The following is a 20,342-nucleotide window of genomic DNA, read 5'->3' on the forward strand; positions in this document are numbered from 1 at the left end:
GAGCAATGGGAGAAGCTGGCAGGACCATCTGCAAAGCGCAGCAGGCCAGATCCCTCGGGCCAAGGGAGAAAGGGAAATAAGGGCACAGGAGGGAAGGCTTCCCATAGCTCTTCTGGGAGCAGGGGCCCCAAACACCACAGGGACAAGGGGCAGGAAACTCCTAAAGAGAGGCCTGTTAAGCCCCAGGCCCCTCTGCCTCCACTGACCTGCGAGGCTGGGCTGAAATCTCCTCTACCCAGACATGAGAGAGAGGAGTCTCTCACTAATCAAGGCGATCAATCCCCTTCCTTCTGTGATAGAGATTCTTTGTCAGGCTCCCCTGCAGCCTCTCTGGGTTACCCAGTCTCTCCTAGATCTTCAGTAAAAGAAGAGTTGGAGCCATTCCACAGTTGCTTCCACGCGAGGGACTCCAGGTGTCCCGTTAGGAGTGAGAGAGGGCACCCCTCTGCCAGGTCCAGGCCTGTAGAGGACGAGGGCCCAGCTCTGTCTGCTGAGATGAGGGAGGTCATTGCTCAGACTGTCTCCCAGGGAGTGGTGGAGGCCATGCGACAAAAGGAAGGTATAGGTAGCAAGGCCTCTAAGGCTTCTCACACACACACGTGGAGAGTAGAAGCCGCAACCTCGATTCCCCGGGCACCTCTGTTACCACAGATGTATCTGCGTGGGAAGAGGAGGCTGCTTATGAGTTTGAACTTTTGGAGGAAGAAGACATGCCTCCTGATAAGCCGGCTTTCTCCGGCCTGTTCAAGCCCTCTTTGTTTAAGGCTATCTTGCACAAGGCCAGGGCTTCAACTGAGCTCGGGTCTAAACCTAAGGACAAGTCATTCCCTCTACTTCTCAGGACCTTAAGGTGGGGCTGTTTAGTGAAACTACCCCTGACCCGGAGCTCATACCGGTCCCTGACTTGTTCATCGTTGTGGTACAGCGCCAATGGGTGCAACTGGGTACTTTGGCCATCCTCAGTGGTGCGGACAAGACCTTATATCCTCTGGAACCGAAATTAGATGATATGCTTAAGATGACCGAGGTGGATGCTCCGGTGGTCTCGTTGACCTCCAACTTGACTCTCCCAGCAGATCTATTAGACGGCTTAAAGGCTGAGGATAAGCGGTCTGAAAAGGCCTGTCACAAAACACATCAGGCGGCTGCCTGGGCAATTAAGGCATCCACCTCCACCTCATTTTTTACAAGGACCTCCCTGCTATGGCTGCTCCAGCTGAGATCTCAGCCTCCTTCAGAGGCATCTCGTTGGCGACATGATCTTAACAAGATCATTACAGCCGTAGAATACTCAGCGGATACCTCCCTGAATGCAGCTAAGTTCGCATCCAGGGCGCTGGCTTCCAACGTGACTTCACGTCACTTGCTGTGGCTTCGGCACTGGCAGGCGGACATGAAGGCCAAGTGGAAGCTGGCTTCAGCTCCGTTCAAGGGGGGCTTTCTCTTTGGGGACTCCCTAGAGAAATTTTTGATTGAGACGAAGGATAAACGGAAGATCCTTCCGTCTACCTTCAAGAAGAATGAGAAAAAGGGTTCTGGTTCCTTCAGGAAACAGACCTTTCGGGCACAGGACAACACCCAGGCCTCCACTTCGTCCTACCCCTGTCAGAGGTCTTACAACCAGTCTAATGACAGGTCTCAAGACCGGAACAACTTTAACCCCAGGGGCAGACAGCACAACCAGGGTTCCTTTCGAAAGCCCTTTTGAGGGGGTTCCAACAACCGACAGTTCAGGCACGGCAAGTGACCACCAGAGTCCCCTCCCATTGGGGGCTGCCTGCAACTCTATGCAGACCAATGGGAGGGAATCATCACGAACTTGTGGATCCTAAATACCATCAGGAGGGGGCTGACACTGGAGTTTATATCATTTCCACCACGAACATTTGTTCATTGCCCCCTGGCCAAGAACCCTGTAAAAAGGTCCCTCATGCAAGCAGAAATCGAACATCTTCTGCAAATACACGCCCTAGAGCCAGTTCCCCCGGAACAGGAAAGGAAGGGATTCTACTCCATTCTCTTCCTGGTCCCCAAGAACTCAGGGGGGTGGAGGGCCATACTAGATCTGAAGCGCCTGAACCAACATCTGGCCTACAAGCGCTTCAAGATGCAGTCTCTCCAATCCATCCTAAGCTGCGTAAGGCGAGGCGATCTACTCACTTCCATCGATCTCAAGGAGGCGTACCTGCATGTGCCCATCCATCCGGCCCACAGGAAGTTTCTACGCCTGTGCTACAATGGAAGGCATTATCAATACAGGGCCCTGCCGTTCGGACTCTCATCCGCCCCCAGAACCTTTACCAAGCTCCTTGCAGCTGTGGCGGCTCATCTGCATACTCTCCCCATCCGTCTGGAATGTTACCTAGACGACATCATCATTCACTCGACGGATCGTCTACAGGCGGTGAGAGACGTATGGACCACCATTCGCACCTTGCAGGAGCACGGCTTCTCAGTAAACATGGAGAAAAGTCACATAGACCCATCTATGCGCATCCAACACCTGGGCGCCATAATAGACTCCGTCTCATGCCAAGTGTTCCTGTCTCCGGACAGGCTCCGCAATCTCAGGGGCAAGATCTGGCAGTGCCGACAGGATACCTCCTTGCCAATTGTCCAACTCTCCCAACTGCTAGGCATCATGATATCCTGCCTCAACGTGGTTCCCTGGGCTCGTCTTCATGCCAGGGAATTGCAATGGTTCCTGCTGCCGATGCAGAGGGCGAAAGCAAGCGACTCCCCCAGGAGGGTATGGCTTCCATTGGAGGTGTCTCGTTCCCTGGGATGGTGGCAGTCAAAGGCGGTGGAGAAGGGTTGCCTGTTCAACGAGCCCAACAGGATTGTAGTGACGTTGGACTCCAGCCTCTACAGTTGGGGTGCGCATTGCCAAGGTCGGTTGGCGCAGGGCAGGTGGTTGCACGTGGAAGCAGCCCGAAACATCAATTGGCTGGAGCTGAGAGCAGCCCGACTCGCCCTGAGACCCTTCTCGGACCAACTGGTGGGTCGGCACGTTCTGCTACTTGCGGACAATATAGCCACAAAGGCCCATGTGAACTGGCAGGGTGGCACCCACTCCAGGTGACTCATGGCAGAGGCGGAAGCCTTGGGCCGTTGGGCAGAGATCCACTTAGCGTCATTGAGGGCGGATCACATCTCCGGCACCAGCAATGTGAGCGCAGATTGGTTGAGTTGACAGACAATCGACAGCTCGAAGTGGAGGCTACATCCAGACCTGTTCAGGCAGATTGTGAGACAGTTTGGGTCTCCGCAAGTCGACCTGTTCGCTACGGCGACCAACACTCAACTCCCGCTGTTTTTCTCGCGTTACCAATAGGCGCAGGTGGAGGGGACGGACACTCTAGGGGCCAGGTGGCCTCCGGGTCTCCTGTACGCGTTCCCGCCCCTTTCTCTCATTCCGCAGGTGATCAACAAGCTCCTGGCGGAAGAGGCGGAGCTCATTCTGGTAGCCCCACATTGGCCCAGATGGTCCTGGTTCGTGGATCTGGTCGATCTATCCATGGAGGGGCCGTGGAGAATCCCCCAGGAGAGGGTGGCCCTGAACCAAGGGGCCATCAATCATCCAGAGCCCCAGTGGCTCCAGCTAGCCGTCTGGCACTTGAGGGGCAGCTCCTGAGGAAACAATGCCTCTCGGACAAAGTCATCCAGACCATCCAGGCTTCCAGACGACCAGCTACAACTCGCATATATGAGGTGACCTGGTCTGCTTTTTCTGCTTGGTGCAAGCAGCGTGACATTGTTGGTGTTGAAGCGTCCATACCACAATTGCTGGACTTCCTCCAGGAGGGATTGGACAAAGGTCTAGCGTCCGCCACGTTCCGGCGTCAGGTTGCTGCCTTGTCCACCATTCTGGCCAGAAACCATCATCTCAACTTAAGTCATCACCCCCATGTCAAGAGTTTCTTGAAGGGGGGCTCCAACCTACGACCTCAGACGGTACATAGGTACCCGTCCTGGAACTTGCTGTTCGTTCTACAGGCATTGACTGCTGCACCGTTTGAACCGCTGAGGACGGTTTCTCTACACCACTTGACTCTCAAAACCCCTTTCTGATAGCGATCACTTCTGCTAGAAGGGTGTCAGAGATTGCGGCCTTCTCAGTCAGGGAAGAGTTGTGCATCATCCACCCGGACAGAGTCATCTTGCGTCTTGACCCTACCTTCTTGCCGAAGGTGAATTCTCATTTCCACAGATCCCAGGAGGTGATACTCCCGAACTTCTGTCCCAAGCCTCAGCGCCCCAAGGAGTGCATTTGGCATAAGTTGGACATGCGGCGAGCTGTTTGTCTCTACTTGAAACGGACTAAGGACCTCAGACACTCAGAATCCTTCTTTGTGTTGTTTCAACCAGGATCGTTGGATCGCAAGGTCTCTTCATCGACCATTGGGCACTGGCTCCGGGCCTGCATTAAGATGGCCTACGAGCACCAGGGCAAGGCCGTTCCGGCTCTGGTGACAGCCAACTCTACAAGAAGTGCTGCCACGACTGCGGCTTGGGCGACCCAAGCATCTATCATTGACATGTGCAGGGCAGCTACATGGGCTTCTCCCACAGTCTTCATTAAAAACTACAAAATTGATACCATTGCCTCCGCCGAAGCCTCCTTTGGAAGAAAAGTTTTGCAGAAAGTTATAGAGGCTCCGGACAGCAGTGGCACTTCCCGCCCTGGGACACAATAGCTTGGTTGGTCCCTTCCTTGGACTCTCCAAGCAGCGCACTGGAGAATGACCGTTGGCTTACCTGAACGGTCGTTCTCGGGGTGCTGCGGGAGAGTCCAAGACCCACCCAGGGTTGATGAAAGGACCAAGACTGTTCCGGGCACTTGGGGGCCTATGGGTGTCCTTCAACGAACAAGACCTCATTTTTAAAACTGAACTAAGGAGGCAAAGGAGGCGTGACCAGGGGAAAAATCAACTCAGTCCTTGGGCAGATAGGCTGTGTTAACTCTTCCTTGGACTCTCCCGCAGCACCTCAAGAACGACCGTTCAGGTAAGCCAACGGTCAATTCAATCAATTTAATAAGTCATTTTCTGCTTACTGGCTAATAACTAGCATCTTAAATTGAGTTCAGTTGCTTACAGGGGAGTTAGTTATTGTATCAAGCTATGCCACTTATAAATTGCTTAGTATTTTCAGATTGTAGTATTAACATTGTATTAATTCATTCACTACAGTATTGGCATTGTATTCATTGATTCATCTTCAAAGAATAGTTCCAAAAGACTATCTTCTTTTCGTTAAACAATTTGCCATAGTAGATAAGTAGAGCTCACAGAAAATTTGGCTAACTGGTAAAGGAAATATTTTAAACCTGCCTGTTAATATTTACTTGCAATATTTTCCTTTCCTTCTGTAGTGCCAGAAAATGCTGAAAATGAAGGAGATGCCTTATTACAATTCACAGCAGAATTTTCTTCAAGGTTAGATTTATAACCCAGTACAATCTTTATACGTATATCATCATCATAATTATTGCTTCCTTTAGCACGAAACACATAGGGTAGCAAGCTTCTTCCAATGAATTATAGTACACGTAGATACTGTGCTTAAATTTTGTGCAATATTTATAACCAATTTTGTTGTATTTAAGTACAATGACGATAAATATTATACTTATAAGGTAACAAAATATCAGGTAGAAACCTGAAAGTTCCACTGCCTTTCTGTGAGAAAATGACTTGCAAATCTAAAATATAGTTCCTTTTCAGTTTGAGCCTCCCATTTATTCTTTTTTGTTTCATTTCTCTGTCACACACATCAGCATGGAAATAAAATCTGAAACCACAGGCCAGCTCTTTGCATTCTGCTTTTGTGTCAGTCTCCTATACTTGGCACAGACAATGAAAAATACAGTATTTTTCAAATTGTAATTGAGCAACAATCTATTTCATAATTTTTTTTTCATGGTTGCAATATTCTTAGAGGTTCTACTTATGATCTACTTGCCAAGTTAAAAATAATTTTTCTATCAGAACAAGACTTTTTTTTTCTCCCTTTCTTTTTATTTTTTCCTACCATTAGAAATTCAAGCCACCCAGAGTTGTTGGAAGTTGGGCAGTCTTTAAATCCAGTCATATAAATAAATAGAGAGATCACTTGGAAGTTTATTTAGGTAATGTGACTTCATGCAGTGTATTGTTTCAGAGTTTTGTTATTTTGGTTTTGAAGATTTAATGTTGAAAATCTGTTATTCAGATTAATTTCATGTATTTAGTAAAGGGGCAGAACAAATATGTGAATATTTGGAAACGTTGTTTGAGTAACATTTAAAAATACATTTTCAAGGAACTTCATACGTATTTTGCCACTTTGAAATATCCTCCTTTGCCCGAGTTTTAAATGTTCATTTTCTGAGTAATGTGCAGTCCTAGATATTTTTGAGGACTTGAGGGAAAAGTTAAATAACTATATTAACTCACTGTCACAGAAAGTTCATCTTCTTGCCCCCTAGTTGAGCCACCAGTATATTTTACTTTTCAAGGGGCAGACAGCCATAAAAAGACAATTACCTTGATGTCCCCTCTGTGAAAGAGGATTCATTTCTTGTTTACAAAAACAGAAAATTACTTTTAACAGAGTTAATAATAATACTTAATATCACAAGATGGACTTCTAAGGGAACTTTTTGCTATTCTCTAAGACAACTCTTTTCTGCCAGTTACAAACAAGTTACTTGTCTTACAAGTCATCCTGGTCAGAAAATAGTTCACCTTTTTTCAACATTCCCATCCTTGCTTCAAGAATGAGAACTTTTCAAATAATTGAATTATTCTTTAAGTTAGAAGGCTTGGCACAGATGATGACTCAATTTCTTGCAGTCCTCTTACATCAAAAGGAGACTTTTAAAGTATGACTGTACCTAGAAGCTAACTGCAAATCTATCTGAAGCTCAACTGCAATCAACAGACTTTGCATCTCTTACAAAATACCTCTCTTCTGACCAGAACTTTGAGCACACCAAAGCTGGTGTCAATATTCTTCAGTTCAACTGCTGACAAATATCAGTCATAGGAGCATATTCCTCCCCAGAGGCCTATTACAGTGTTACCTAATGAGAGAAACCAATTGTTGAGTCCATCCTGATGTCCCAAGTAAACCTTATTGAAGATCCATTTCAGGTAACATGCTTTTAGCTAATCAAAATGTTACATGAAAATATCATCACCCACGTTAAGAAATTTCCACACACACACAAACATACAAACTCAAAGGATGATATTTTGTGATGCTGCTTTTATACAAATGATACATCAATCAGTTCACTTTCTCAGATTACCCTTAGAAGTCTCTGGGGCCTGGCAGATTTTTGTAGGGAGGAAAAGTTCACAGTTAATTATTGTAAAGCTAAAATTATGGTTTTCTCAGAGGGACAGATCTGCTGAAAACACCATAGTTGTACTGATGACAATCATATTGAATAATATTCTGCCTTTAAATATCTGATCATTATATTCCAGGGCTACAATCTGACAGGAACAAATTAGTAACACGCTAGTAATAGCACCAAGGCAATATTGGGCTCTAGGAATGTTGCCTCTCTGCTGCCATAAACACACACACACACACACACACACACACACACACACAAACACACACACACAAACACACACACACACACACCAGAGATGGTATTCAGCAGGTTCTGATCAGTTCTGAAGAACCGGTAGTGGAAATTTTGAGTAGTTCAGAGAACCGGTAAATACCACTTCTGACTGGCCCCACCCCAATCTATTCTATGCCTCCCGAGTCCCAACTGATTGGGAGGAAATGGAGATTTTACAGTACCCTTCCCCTGCCATGCCCACCAAGCCATGCCCACAGAACCGGCAGTAAAAAAAATTGAATCCCACCACTGATACATACATACATACATTGCTCGAGGCATTCCAGAGTTATGCTGAAACACACACACACACATACATGTGTGTGTGTGTGTGTTCCAGCATAACTCTGGAACGCCTTGAGCAATTTTAACCAAACTTGGTACACAGATGACTTACTCTCTGAAAACAAATATTGTGGGGGGTAAGACACCCCTAACACCCAGGGAGGGGGATTGTTCTGTTAAGATACCGCCTGTTGTGCCTTAAAATGGCTTCTATCGTACTGCCATAAAATGGCTTCTACTGTACAGTGCAGCAGAGTTGCCATGGTAACAGCTTCATAGTACTCCATAAGCGAGCTCCCTCTGGTAAGGGGGGAAATTCAACGTTAGAAATTACATTTGGTCTGGGATTATTTTTGAGAACAAATGTATGGATTAAGATAAATAAATACCTGGGCACCGCCAGGTTATCAGCTAGTAGTTCATAAGTATGCATCTATAACATCTTCCTTAGAGATTGTCCAGTCCAATATTTTTGTCTACTCTCTTTCAGGTCTCATGGTGTATCTCAAATGCTCTGATATGTGTGGAACCAGGAATGCTGCTTCTTTAAGGAAACAGCCCACACTTGTCACTTCTCTTACTAGTTACAGTTTTGCTTCACTGCCCCCCCCCTTTTTTTTTAAACAAAGTTTTATTGGTTTTTTTAAAATTTACAAGGAAAAAGGTAGTGGAAAGGTATACAAATTTTGGCAGTTGCAAAATGTGGTAGGCGCCCCCTCCCTCCAAACTCATAGTATACATCTGAGTATAAAACATTAATACATAGTCATATATAATCAGCATATTAGTTCTATTGGTACTTTCGATCAATTTAATACATTGTAATATATAATCCACATGTTAATTCCATTACTACTTTCGGTCAGTTTATATCAATGAGATTTTCTTATTCATTTTTGTGATCTGAGCTTTCTTGGTATTGCCCCTTCTCCCCCCGCTGGCAGAGCTCCGGCCCCTCCCGTGTCCTGCATATCCGTTGTAGAATCTTCTGTTTTTTCTAGGTGTATTTTGTTTTTTTCCATAAAGGCCTGTGCCCCTATGGGTGTGTTAATTCTAATTCTTATCTCCTCCCAGAATATCAACATACCTTCAGGCATCAACCATCTAAACCACACCCCCTTCTGGTATAATTTATTCGCCAATTGCGAATAATTTTTCCTTTTTTCCCTAATTTTCTTGGGGATCTGCTTCAAGATAGTTATTTCCCTATCATGGTATGTCAGGGCCTGCCCCCTTTGTACACCCAGAATTTCGTCTCTTGTGCTTTTTCTAAGGAATTTAATATGTACCTCCCTGGGTACATTGTGTGTTCTGGCATAAGCTGAATTCACTCTATAAACCAGATCTATCTCCCATTCCATCTGTTGTTTTTCTTTGTGTATATATTCAGCCAAAATGTTTGTCATGATGTCCCTTATGTTTTCATCATCTGCTTCTATCACGTTTTGGAATCTAAGATAAAAGGACATTCTCTCAAATTCTGTTTTCATTTGTTGGGTATCAAGTTCTTTGTTCCCCTTCTGCACCGCTTCTACCCCCCCCCTCACCTCCGCCACCCCACCCTCCACAAGGTCCAGTCTCTGTGAGTTCTTATAAATTTGGACTTGGTTCTCTTTAATTTCTTCTTTCATTTCCTTTAATTGTTTCTTAATTTCCTCTTGGCCCTGTATGAGTTGCTGAAGCATTTGTTGCAAATCCATCTCTGTACTTTTAGGTTGCATCAGATCTGTAATCTTAGATTGTGTAGCAGGGCTGGATGTTGCTGATGTTGGGGCAGAGGTAGCAAAGCCAGGTTTTCCAGGGGGTGGTCTTTTAGGAGGCATAGTTTGTAAAATAAAGAGTTCAGTCAGTGTAGAGAATGGACAGCTGGAAAGGCAGGGCAGCCAGATGAGTCCAGGAGGCAGAAGATCCAAGCAGGAGAGAATTTATCTAGTCAGCCTGGCAATAGAGTAAAATTTCCCCCCCAGAGAGTTCAAAGAATAACAATCCACAAGAGATTCTTCTAGGTAACACGGAGACAAAGACCGGAAGCCTGAATTTTTAAAGGTGGAGTCAGGTTTCACAGTTCATGAAGACAACGGAAGTGTGCCATCTTGCCCTGCTTCACTGGCCCCCTTAATGCTCTTTGACAACTCCTCTTAACGATAGAGGACAAATATTTTGCCAACTTGAGTTTCTGTAATTTCTCCTTGGATTTTGTTCTTTACATTTCGAGAAAGTCAGGGCAGAAACTTGCTAGTGAATTTATAATGCAGCATGACAGTTGGATCTAGGAGTTATTGGTGATTTTCACAGTGGGTTCTAGACTAGAACCAACTAATTCCTACTAAGTATGTTTTCAGTCTTGCTTTTTTTGCTACACCATAGGGCTTTTAACCTGGCCCATTTCAACAACTTCCCTACATCAATACTGAAGGCTAGGAAGTAGAAAATCCTTTTTGTAAAGAGAATGTCCTTACAGTTTGAATATTTCCAAATTTTCCCCTCACGGTCTCTTCTATGACATTGTACTCTGTACTTTTTTAATATCCACTTTTAATATAACTCAACTCTACTCTGAGGGAGAAGCTCTATACCACCTGCAGGATCAGAACTCATTTATTGCAAACAGAGATGCTAAATTCCTATTGGCTGCTATCTCAATCAGAAGTAAAAGACTGTTTTGCCCTGATGCTGATATCTTGTTACCAGTTCTGTGATATTCAGTAGTTTTAGGTTTCTGTTTTCTTTTTGCCTTTACCTCTATTATATTTTCATTATATCTTATTATCTTATAATTGTTTTTTTTTACTTGCTAGTCATTGGCTGTATGTTCTATTAAAGAAAATAATTTAAAATAAATAAACTGAATTTTCCATTAAGTTTATCCTTGTTAAGTCCGCCACTGTCTTTGAGAAAAGAATTAAACAACTAAAGAAGAATTCTGTTCTTTAATATGAAAACTTGCAGTAATTGCTGAGTTAAGAGAATTTCTAAAAATGTCAGTTTTCCTTATGATGATGAATAAAAGTCCAGCACTTTTTCCAGCACTCAATTTTACAATGTTATTGAGCTTGAAATTAAATATATAGATATATATTCAGTGAATGTATATATACATATACAAATATTTAGATATATAATTATTATTAAGGCATTGATACAATAAGTCTTGGATATTTGATTTTGGAAAAAGAATACTATTGTCTTTTTGTTATTAAAACTTTACTAACTGAACCATTTTGGACTGAAACAGATATGGTGACTGCCATCCAGTATTTTTTATTGGATCTTTAGAGGCTGCCTTTCAAGAGGCCTTCTACGGGAAAGCTAGAGATGTAAGTACATTTCAAACTCTATATTACTCAGATGACAAAGGAACTCAGTGTAAAAATACCTTCTGAATTTTTGCCATATGAATGAAGTTTAGATTTTATACTGCTGCTGCTGCTAGTTCTTTTCTGAAAACTGGGACATGGAGTAATGTTTGCTCAGTAACCAAACATTTTGAACTGATTGCAGCTTCGGCGAAGGATTGGAAAGGACTAATTTTTGCCCAATTCACTCTCTTCTGCATCCCATCCCAGATGATTGAAACAGTCTCGCAAATAATGCAAAGGACTGCAAAAGTGAAAGCTAATTTTCTGAAAGCTAATGCTTGGTTTTCTTCATTCAATGGAGGAATACCAGTAATAGTATTAGGTAGCAGGCAGAACAGTTTTGTGTTCCCAAGCAGTTACTAACGAAAGCATACTAGTGTCTTTTCTGAGACAGTAATGAAGAATGAGATGAGAGTTATGCATTTTTCTGCATAATAAATAAATCAATATTCTGAGTTTCATTATTACCATGGGATAAAGTTCAAAGTTGTGCAATATTATACAGTAAAATGTTTCCGTTGCAAGCAATTAAGAATGCCTTAATTACATATTTGATGAAACTATTTTTTGTGTGTGCCTTGGAATCAGTTTTTGATTCCAAGCAACTGCTTAGACAAGTCCCTGTAGTTTTCTTGGTAAGATATTTCAGAAGTGGTTTGCCATTGCCAACTTCCTTGAGCTGCAAAAGAATGACTAACTCAAGATCACCCAGTTGGCTTTGTGCCTAGGGCAGAACTAGAAGTTATGATCTCCCAGTTTTTAGCTTGATTTCTACATCAAACTGGTGCTCATACACAAGAAATATCTTACATATAATAAATATAATTAATATCCCTATTTACATATAATGTACAGTATAGCTTAGATGCTTACATAAGGCTAATCACTATCAAGCAGCATCCTTTTTTTTCAGTACTCAGTGTCTTAATATCTAACAAGCAAGCATTGTGATGATTCCACAGTTAAGATGCAAGGGAAAAATGTTTACTGTATACAATATAAAATCCAAATATTTAAATATAATGCGATATTACAGAAATGTCAACCTTGATCATTCCATGCATTCTAAAAGCATACCAGTATATTCATTTTGTAAAAATGTATAAGCATCAATCAAAAATTGTACATTTTTTCTTCCCAAAAGGATTAAATATTTGAGAATAGTTAATTCCCTGTGTGATATTTATTATTCTGTAGATTAATATAACAATTACAGAGTAAAAAAGTAAATAGCTGAATCGTGGATTTTCCTTATTACTATTCGCCGTCCTTATGATTGCAGTTTTTCTGAAGAGGTTTCCTTAACAATATTTTTGAAGATTAGCAACTTTAAAAAAAAAGAATGTCTGTCTGTCTGTCTGTCTGTCTGTCTGCTGCCTGCCTGCCTGCCTGCCTGCCTGCCTGCCTGCCTGCCTGCCTGCCTGCCTGCCTGCCTGCCTGCCTGCCTGCCTGCCTGCCTGCCTGCCTGCCTGCCTGCCTGCCTGCCTGCCTGCCTGCCTGCCTGCCTGCCTGCCTGCCTGCCTACCTACCTACCTACCTACCTACCTACCTACCTACCTACCTATCTATCTCTGCAAGAACTGTAATCTTAACCTATGTGTTTTGTCCTGATGTGCAGGGCACTTAATTTTGCCAGGGCAACAGATGAGCTTCAAGCAATAGCATTCTTAACTTGAAGTGAGAAATTGAGTTGGAAGAGTAAATAAAAACAAGATTGAAAGTTTAAATCCTCTGCTGGGCTTTTTGAACTTATATGCTCATTAAATGTTTATTGGAGTGGTGGGATTATGAAGGATTTGGGGAGCTTCATCAACTGGTATATAGTTAATCACTAAGTAAAACACTGCATTTGATAAAGTGTTTCTCACGATGCCACACTCAATCCATCTTAATGAAAACCACTTCAAACTGATTTAATTTGAGAGCACTTCACAGCCAAGAGTAAGCGCAGATCTTGTCCTTTATTTGGGAAATTTTTCACTGTTGTCTAAGGAAAGGGATCTCTATTCAAATTCAGCTTTAACAAAAGAGCAAGTCTTAGTTTCTTTGTATGTGATGTTGCTTTTGTAGCAGAAAATATAGAGAAAATTTGAGATCTGATTCTTATTTAAATGAAACAAAAATGAAGAATAGTATTGTTGAAAGTATTTTTGTTCATACATACTATTCAATAATTCTTCAAATAAATGAAATACATGTGAATAATTCTGTTACTTTTAAAGATTATAACTGAAAATACATTACTATCTAAAGTAAATATTATTATATGAAATTATCTGTTGTAATATTGATATAGTTATTGTCAATGCTTCATTTGGTCAAAGCAAAACTATAGAGATTATCTGCATCAGAATTGCTAAAAAGCCTACACTATCACAAAAAGCCTATACTGCCAAGTAATGGTTTGTGACAGCTAGATCTCTGCTGGTCATTGGTATAATTATTTAAGAAGCATTCCATAAGTGGCTGGAATGGGGTGGATATTACTGTGAAGAAATCTGATCATCTGTCTAACCATAAGATTACAACCTGATAGTTGTGACAGAAGCAACAAGACTTCATTTCATGGCTTTACTAAGGTCTGTATCAGGTCAGATTAAATACGCTACTATATATTTGTCTTATTTTATATAATTAGTCTAATTCATTCTGTTTGCAGATCCGGTGGATGCATCAAATAAACTTGCTTGTTGGTTTGTTTAAATGGAAACTTTATTTGTTTAGGCTGAGCATAAATGTTAGGAGCTGATTTCCATTGTATTTGGGTCAGATTCAAATAGATTCTCTCCTGCAAGGATTGTAAAAATACATTCTTTTTAGCATGCACACTATTTATGCCAATTATCACCATAATATTTGGAAAGAGATTAATTGGTAAATATGTACCGTATTTTTCGCCTTATAAGACGCACTTTTTTACTCCAAAAAAGAGGGTAAAAATCTGAGTGCGTCTTGTAAGCCGAATGTAGCCACTGGGCCATCTGAAAATGGGGCAGGCAAAGAGGGGGCTGCAGAGATCGTGATGGCTGGAAAGGAGAGACGTTTCGCTTTCAGAGCTCCCGCTCGGCTGGGCTCCCGAGAGGGCTTAGGCGGTGGTGGCGGTGGCAGCGGCTCCTCACATTGCTGGGGCGCTGCTTTAAGCTGCCCTCCTCCTGCAAACGAAAGGTGCCTCAAGGCTTTGGCTCCTGAGATCGGTGCGCTACCATCCAAAATGCTGGTACCACGATCGCTGCAGCGCCCGCTTTACCTGCCGCTTCTCGGGCGGTTCCAGGCAGCAGAGATCGTAGTAATAGCATTTTGGATGGCAGCGCACCGATCTCAGTAGCCAAAGCCTTTGAATCAAGTTTGATTGTGTCCCATCTAGCGTTCTCCACCCCCAACTCCCGTTCTCCATCCGGAGAGATTTGGGGTTGGGGGTGGAGAACGCTAGATGGGACACAATCAAACTTGATTCAAAGGCTTTGGCTACTGAGATCGGTGCGCTGCCATCAAGTTTGATTGTGTCCCATCTAGCGTTCTCCACCCCCAACCCCAAATCTCTCTGGATCCAGAGGGAGGGAGCAGCCCGGGGGGGGGGCTCTGGACCAGCCAGCGGCTGGCGTGAACTCCTCTCCTGTTCCTTCTTCTGCGGGGGGTGCTGCCTTGGTTTGACAGCCACCTCGTTTCCAATTGGGGAGTGGGGGAGATATCCTCTGTATGGATCCCCCCAATTGGAAGGAGGAGGCTCCATCTGCGGGGGGAGAGATCCCCCTCACATTCCTTGTCTTCCTGGATGGGCTCCAGATCAGTGAAGCCTCCTCCTTTTTAACCAGGCGATCTCTGTCTGTCTGTCCCTCTCTCCGTCCCAACTGGAGAACAACCTTTTCTGTCCCCTTACTAGCCCATCCGGGAAGATGAGGAACACGAGGGGGACCCCCCCCCCACGGATGAGCTCCAAACCAGCGGAGCTTCGTCCTTCTTTTTAAGCAGACGCTTTAAGCAGGCGACCTTTAAGCAGGCGATCTTCGCTGCTGCACAAGCCGCGCTGCCTTGTTCTTTCTGATAGCTGCCTGCTTAAAAAGAAGGACGAGCCGCTGTTGGGGAAGGGACAAAGGGGCGGCGGTCGCCCGATCTCGCCACCGCCACCCCTTCGCCCCTGGTAACGGCGACTGTTGTGCTGCTGCTTCCAGCTGGGATGCTGGTGGAGCTGCTGGCAGGGAGGCACGCTACCCTCATAAAGACGCCACCGAGCCTGGCTCGCTGACGTGGGAGCAGCTGCAGTGGTTGCCCGGTTGCTCCTGCCCTTCCCTCTGTGGCTGTAGCTGCTGCTCTTCTGGGGCGCCTGAACCAGCCAGGCGCTCCAGACTGGATCCTCGTCAGAGCCGTGGGCTGGAGCTGTGCAAGTAGCCTGCCCAGGTGGGGAGGGAGGAAAGCCTGTTCTTGCCGTTGCCGCCCCCTCGCTCTCGGTGGCTGTCATAGTGCTGCTTCTGGCTGGGGTGGGATTGGCTGCAGGGGCCGTCCGCCCGCTCCTGCCCGTCCCCTTGTGGCTGCCGCTGCTTTTCTGGGACAGGGAAGGAGGGAGGGAGAAAGGAAGGATAGGAGGATAGGGAAAGAGGAAAGAAGGCAGGCAGGCAGAAGGGAGGAAGGTGCAAGGAAGGAAGGAAGCATAGATAAGCAGGAGGGAAAGAAGGCAGGCAGGCAGGAGGAAAGAGGAAGGTGGGAACTGGAAGGGAGGCAGGAAGGAAGGGAAGGAGGAAGGGAGGGTGGAAGGAAGGATAGATAAGTAAGAGGGAAAGAGGAAAGAAAGCAGGAGGGCAGAAGGGAGGTGGAAGGAAGGAAAGAAAAGCAGACACGCTGGAGGGAAAGAGGAAAGAAGGCAAGCAGGCAGGAAGGAGGCAGAAGGAAGGAAGGAGGGAAGGATGGAACTGGAAGTGAGGCAGGGAAGGAGGGAGGGAGAAAGGAAGGAAGGATAGGAGGATAGGGAAAGAGGAAAGAAGGCAGGCAGAAGGGAGGAAGGTGCAAGGAAGGAAGGAAGCATAGATAAGCAGGAGGGAAAGAAGGCAGGCAGGCAGGAGGAAAGAGGAAGGAGGGAACTGGAAGGGAGGCAGGAAGGAAGGGAAGGAGGAAGGGAGGGTGGAAGGAAGGATAGACAAGTAAGAGGGAAAGAGGAAAGAAAGCATCTGAATGTACTAAACACGAGTCTTCAGGGAAAAGATGGATACATTGTGAAAACTCAGCTGTCAGTTGATCTTAATGTTATGAAATGAAAAGTATGCCATTTGCAATTAACTTGGCATAAAATAATTCATTTGCATTTAATTGTTATTGTTCAAAGAATGTTCGGAAAAATGTTCGGCCCTCCAGCATGTTCACTTCATCCAATCTGGCCCTCTTTGAAAAAAGTTTGGACACCCCTGTGTTACATGGTTGACATAAAATTGTTCTTAAACTGCTGTTAACTTTATACAGTTGATATAAAATATTTTACTATAGTATTTGGTTCAGAATCTTTTTTTTTCTAGATTTTCCTCCTTTAAAATTGGGTGCGTCTTTTATTCCGGAGCGTCTTATAGGGCGAAAAATACGGTAATACACATTTGTGAAAAAACATTGTCCAGTCCTGCATACTTTATTCTATCGTACCGTGTTTCCCCGAAAATAAGACAGGGTCTTATTTTCTTTTTGCCCACAAAATATGGCTTGGGCCTTATTATTAGGGGAGGGTTTATTGTTTTGGGGTTGCCGGGTGGCTGCTCTCTTGCGAGCAGGCTCCCAAAGAGCCCAGCACAGTCTCAGGTGCGAATGGCTGTGTTGCGCTGTCGCAGCAGTGCAACACAACAGCCATGAGGTGACCACGCTCACAAGCAGCTACCCGGCAAACTCCCTTTCCAGCCGGGCACAGATGTGAGAGCCGGGCGACGGCGAACAGGTGCTCACGCGGCTTGGCGATACTCCTAAGTCAGTGAATGGTGCTGTGCCCGGCTGGAAAGGGGGTTTGCCGGGTGGCTGCTGTGCCCAGCTCTTTGGGAGCCCGCTCGCAAGAGAGCAGCCACCCGGCACCCCCCCTCTTCAGCTGGGCACAGCACTGCTCACCAACCTTGCGGTATCCCAAAGGCGCCAAGCAATGCGATCACCTTTGCCTCCCCCCTGGTTCCCGCGGCTTGGCAACTTTGGGATACCGCTAGGTTGGTGAGCGGTGCTCTGCCTGGCCGGAGGTGGGGGGTTGTCCAGGGGGCTTATTTGCGGGGGAGGTCTTATATTTTTGCCCATCAGAAAAATGTGGCATGGCCTTATTATCAGGACATGTCATATTTTGGGGGAAACACGGTATTTATACTTTATTCTATTCCAGAATACTTAATTGTTTAAAAAAATCTAAATGAAATGATAGCATGTAATCTGTGCTCTATTATGAATATATCAATTATTATTACTCATGACTTGAAACAAATCAATAAATTAATGACAGATACAATTTTGGGTAATATTGGCCATATGTGTGGGCAAGGTTTTTGTTTGGCAACTAATTCTATAGGTTATTTTGGAATTCCTAGTACCACATGGAAACCGTAGTACAGTAGCTTGTAAAACTAAGTTTTCTTGTCAATTTGAGGGAAAGAGTATGACAAGAAAAAGGAAGTACCCCGTATCTGTTCAGTTTGTGAGTTCTTCAGCCTGTGTTTTAAACTAGAACTGCATTAAACTAGAAAGAACAATTAAGTGGCCTTTGTAACCTTCAAATGTACGTAGAAATTTTCATAGTAGATAGAATGAATGTACAGACACTTGCATGTTATAAAAAATCACATATGATTTCTAGAATTGCTAAAAATTGGTGGCTTCATTGAAGTGAATGGGCTATAAGGATTTCCCCCCCCCCCCTTCAATTGAAACCAGTGGTTAGTGGATTATAACTCCAACTTCAACTGTTAAGTGCTAGTTGTTTCTTTTAAAAGCCTGTGGAAAATGTTGTTCATTCATACAAGTGTCTAAATCTTATTTGTTCTTAAATAAACCTGGACTACAAATTTTCTTGTTCGTTGTCGTTTTGGTGTCTTCATGTCACTATTTAACTCTTGCCTTAATAAGTCCCTGAAGTTATCTTGACAACATTTCAGAAGTGGTTTGCCATTGTCTTCTTCCCAGGGTTAAGAGAGGTTGACTGTACCAGGGTCAACAAGTTGGCTTTGTGTCTAAGGTGGACTGAGAATGCATAGTCTCTGGGTTTCTAGTCTGGTGCCTTAACCACTACACCAAACTGGGTCTTTAGTATAATTTAGGGTACATGAAATATTATCTCAGTCTTGAATCATTTTCTTAAGAGGAAGGAATATGACATGCCAAAAAAACATGGGGTTCTCTATAGTAGAGTCATTCTGCTGGCAAATGTATTTGTTGGTAGAATGGATTTATTATTTCCTACTGCAAGCCTCCAAAACAGATTTGGGGATATAATAAAGGATATGGGGAATGAGGGAAAGTTCCAATATATTTGCAGTAGCTGGGCTATAGATGCAGCTTCTGATACACAGGATCAAACTTGTGGCTAGAGGATATTTAGCAGGCATGTATAATTACCCTATAATCTATGTAGTTAAATAAAAGGTACATGCCATAGTTTAAAATTAATTTGCTACAAACATGCTGAAAGTGAATTTTCAAGCTATCTATAAAATATAATTCTATTATAATTTTATTCAAACAATATTAGTTTGCTGAAATTTATGCTGAACAAATAATATTTTATAATCATATGTTGTAGTATTTTACTGTTCTGCTATATAAAAGCTGGTAGAAACAATATAGCTGCATTTTATAAGATAAAAACGCATTATTAGGGGAGGGGCTTCCGGGGGAAAATGGCGGACCTTCTCAAAGCTCCGTAAACGATGGGGCTCTTTGGCAGGGACAGCAGGCGTTTTCGGCCCCCGTTGGTCATTCTGGGGGCCTAGAATTCATTAAGTGGCAACCCTGGCTCTCGTTGTTAACAGCTTGGACCCTGGGCGGGGTCCAGATAGCCAGGAGGACGGAGGCAGAGGAGGAGGAGGACGGCGAAGAGACGAGAATGCAGGGAACACAGAGGCCGAGCCGCGGCAGCGAAAAAAAAACAACAAGAGCAGAAAGGAGGAGGTCTATGTGGCTGCCAGGGCGGCGGGACAACGGGACAGCGGAGGAGCGACTCCAGGAAGATAGCGAGTCGGTGAGGAGAACGTGTGGGAGGCGAGCTACATCCTGCTGTGCGGGGGCGGCGTCTGGATCCAACCGACGGTGGCGACGGGGCGGCAGAAATGGCGCTGGAATATTGGGCGCCCTATTTCTCATCTATTTCTCATCTATCGCTCTGACCGCAGCCTGGCTAAGAGGCCAGTGGGGCCGGTGGGGCTGGAGAAGAAAGCCAGGGGGTCGCCGGAGGTTCTGGGCGACCTCCAGAAGATCAATAGGCTGAGCAGCTGGCCTTGGCACCCCGCCTACCCCCCCGCCCATCCCCCACCCCGCACCCCCGCTGAGGTGCGATCCCTGTATATTCTAAGAACTACCTCTGGGCCTCTGGGCCTTAAGAACTACCTCTGGGCCTCGCTGGTGGACTGTAGATTACTATGGATTGCGAGGTCTGCTTCCTCTTCCATCTTATCTGCCTGTCAAATACTCATTGCTCTATTTTACATCTAGTTACATCTTGGACCTGCTGCAAAGAAAAACCCTGCCACAGCCATAGTCATGGATTGATTAACATTTTTATCTATTCAAGGTCTGACATTCTTCGACTGCGAGGGTCCCCCCTCTCGCAGGCATGCCCCCTTGCCCTGAAGAGGGCCCACCTCGATGAGGGGTTTATTAACCCAGAGAGGTGGAGGAAGTGGAGGAAGCGGGGGATTAGGGGTTTTTTAGTAAAATGTTTTTTAAAGGTTTTAAGGGGTTCCAGGGAGGGGGGGAGGGCTACTTTGCCTTGGGATATGGACATAGCCAGGTCAACAGGTGGGGTCAGGACGGAAGGGAGCGGAGTGAGGGGGGTGGGAGGAAACACCATTCCTACAAGAGGAATTCCAATTGCGACGGTCGTAGGGAGGGGTGGGCGCGAGGACACTAGAAGAACATAC

The 20,342-nt window shown here is 44.7% G+C and overlaps 1 protein-coding gene across 1 annotated transcript in view; it reads left to right on the forward strand.

Annotated features, from left to right (window-relative positions):
* Positions 1 to 20,342, forward strand: part of FAF1 (Fas associated factor 1) — a 216,736-nt gene that overhangs the window by 132,806 nt on the left and 63,588 nt on the right. The window contains exons 11-12 of the mRNA XM_081946742.1: positions 5,375 to 5,438; positions 11,142 to 11,223. Of these exons, the coding sequence (XP_081802868.1) occupies positions 5,375 to 5,438; positions 11,142 to 11,223 (146 nt within the window). The remainder of the gene's footprint in view (positions 1 to 5,374; positions 5,439 to 11,141; positions 11,224 to 20,342) is intronic.

Source organism: Natrix helvetica, assembly GCF_964273705.1.
Source record: "Natrix helvetica genome assembly, chromosome: 3".
Lineage (NCBI taxonomy): Eukaryota > Metazoa > Chordata > Lepidosauria > Squamata > Natricidae > Natrix > Natrix helvetica.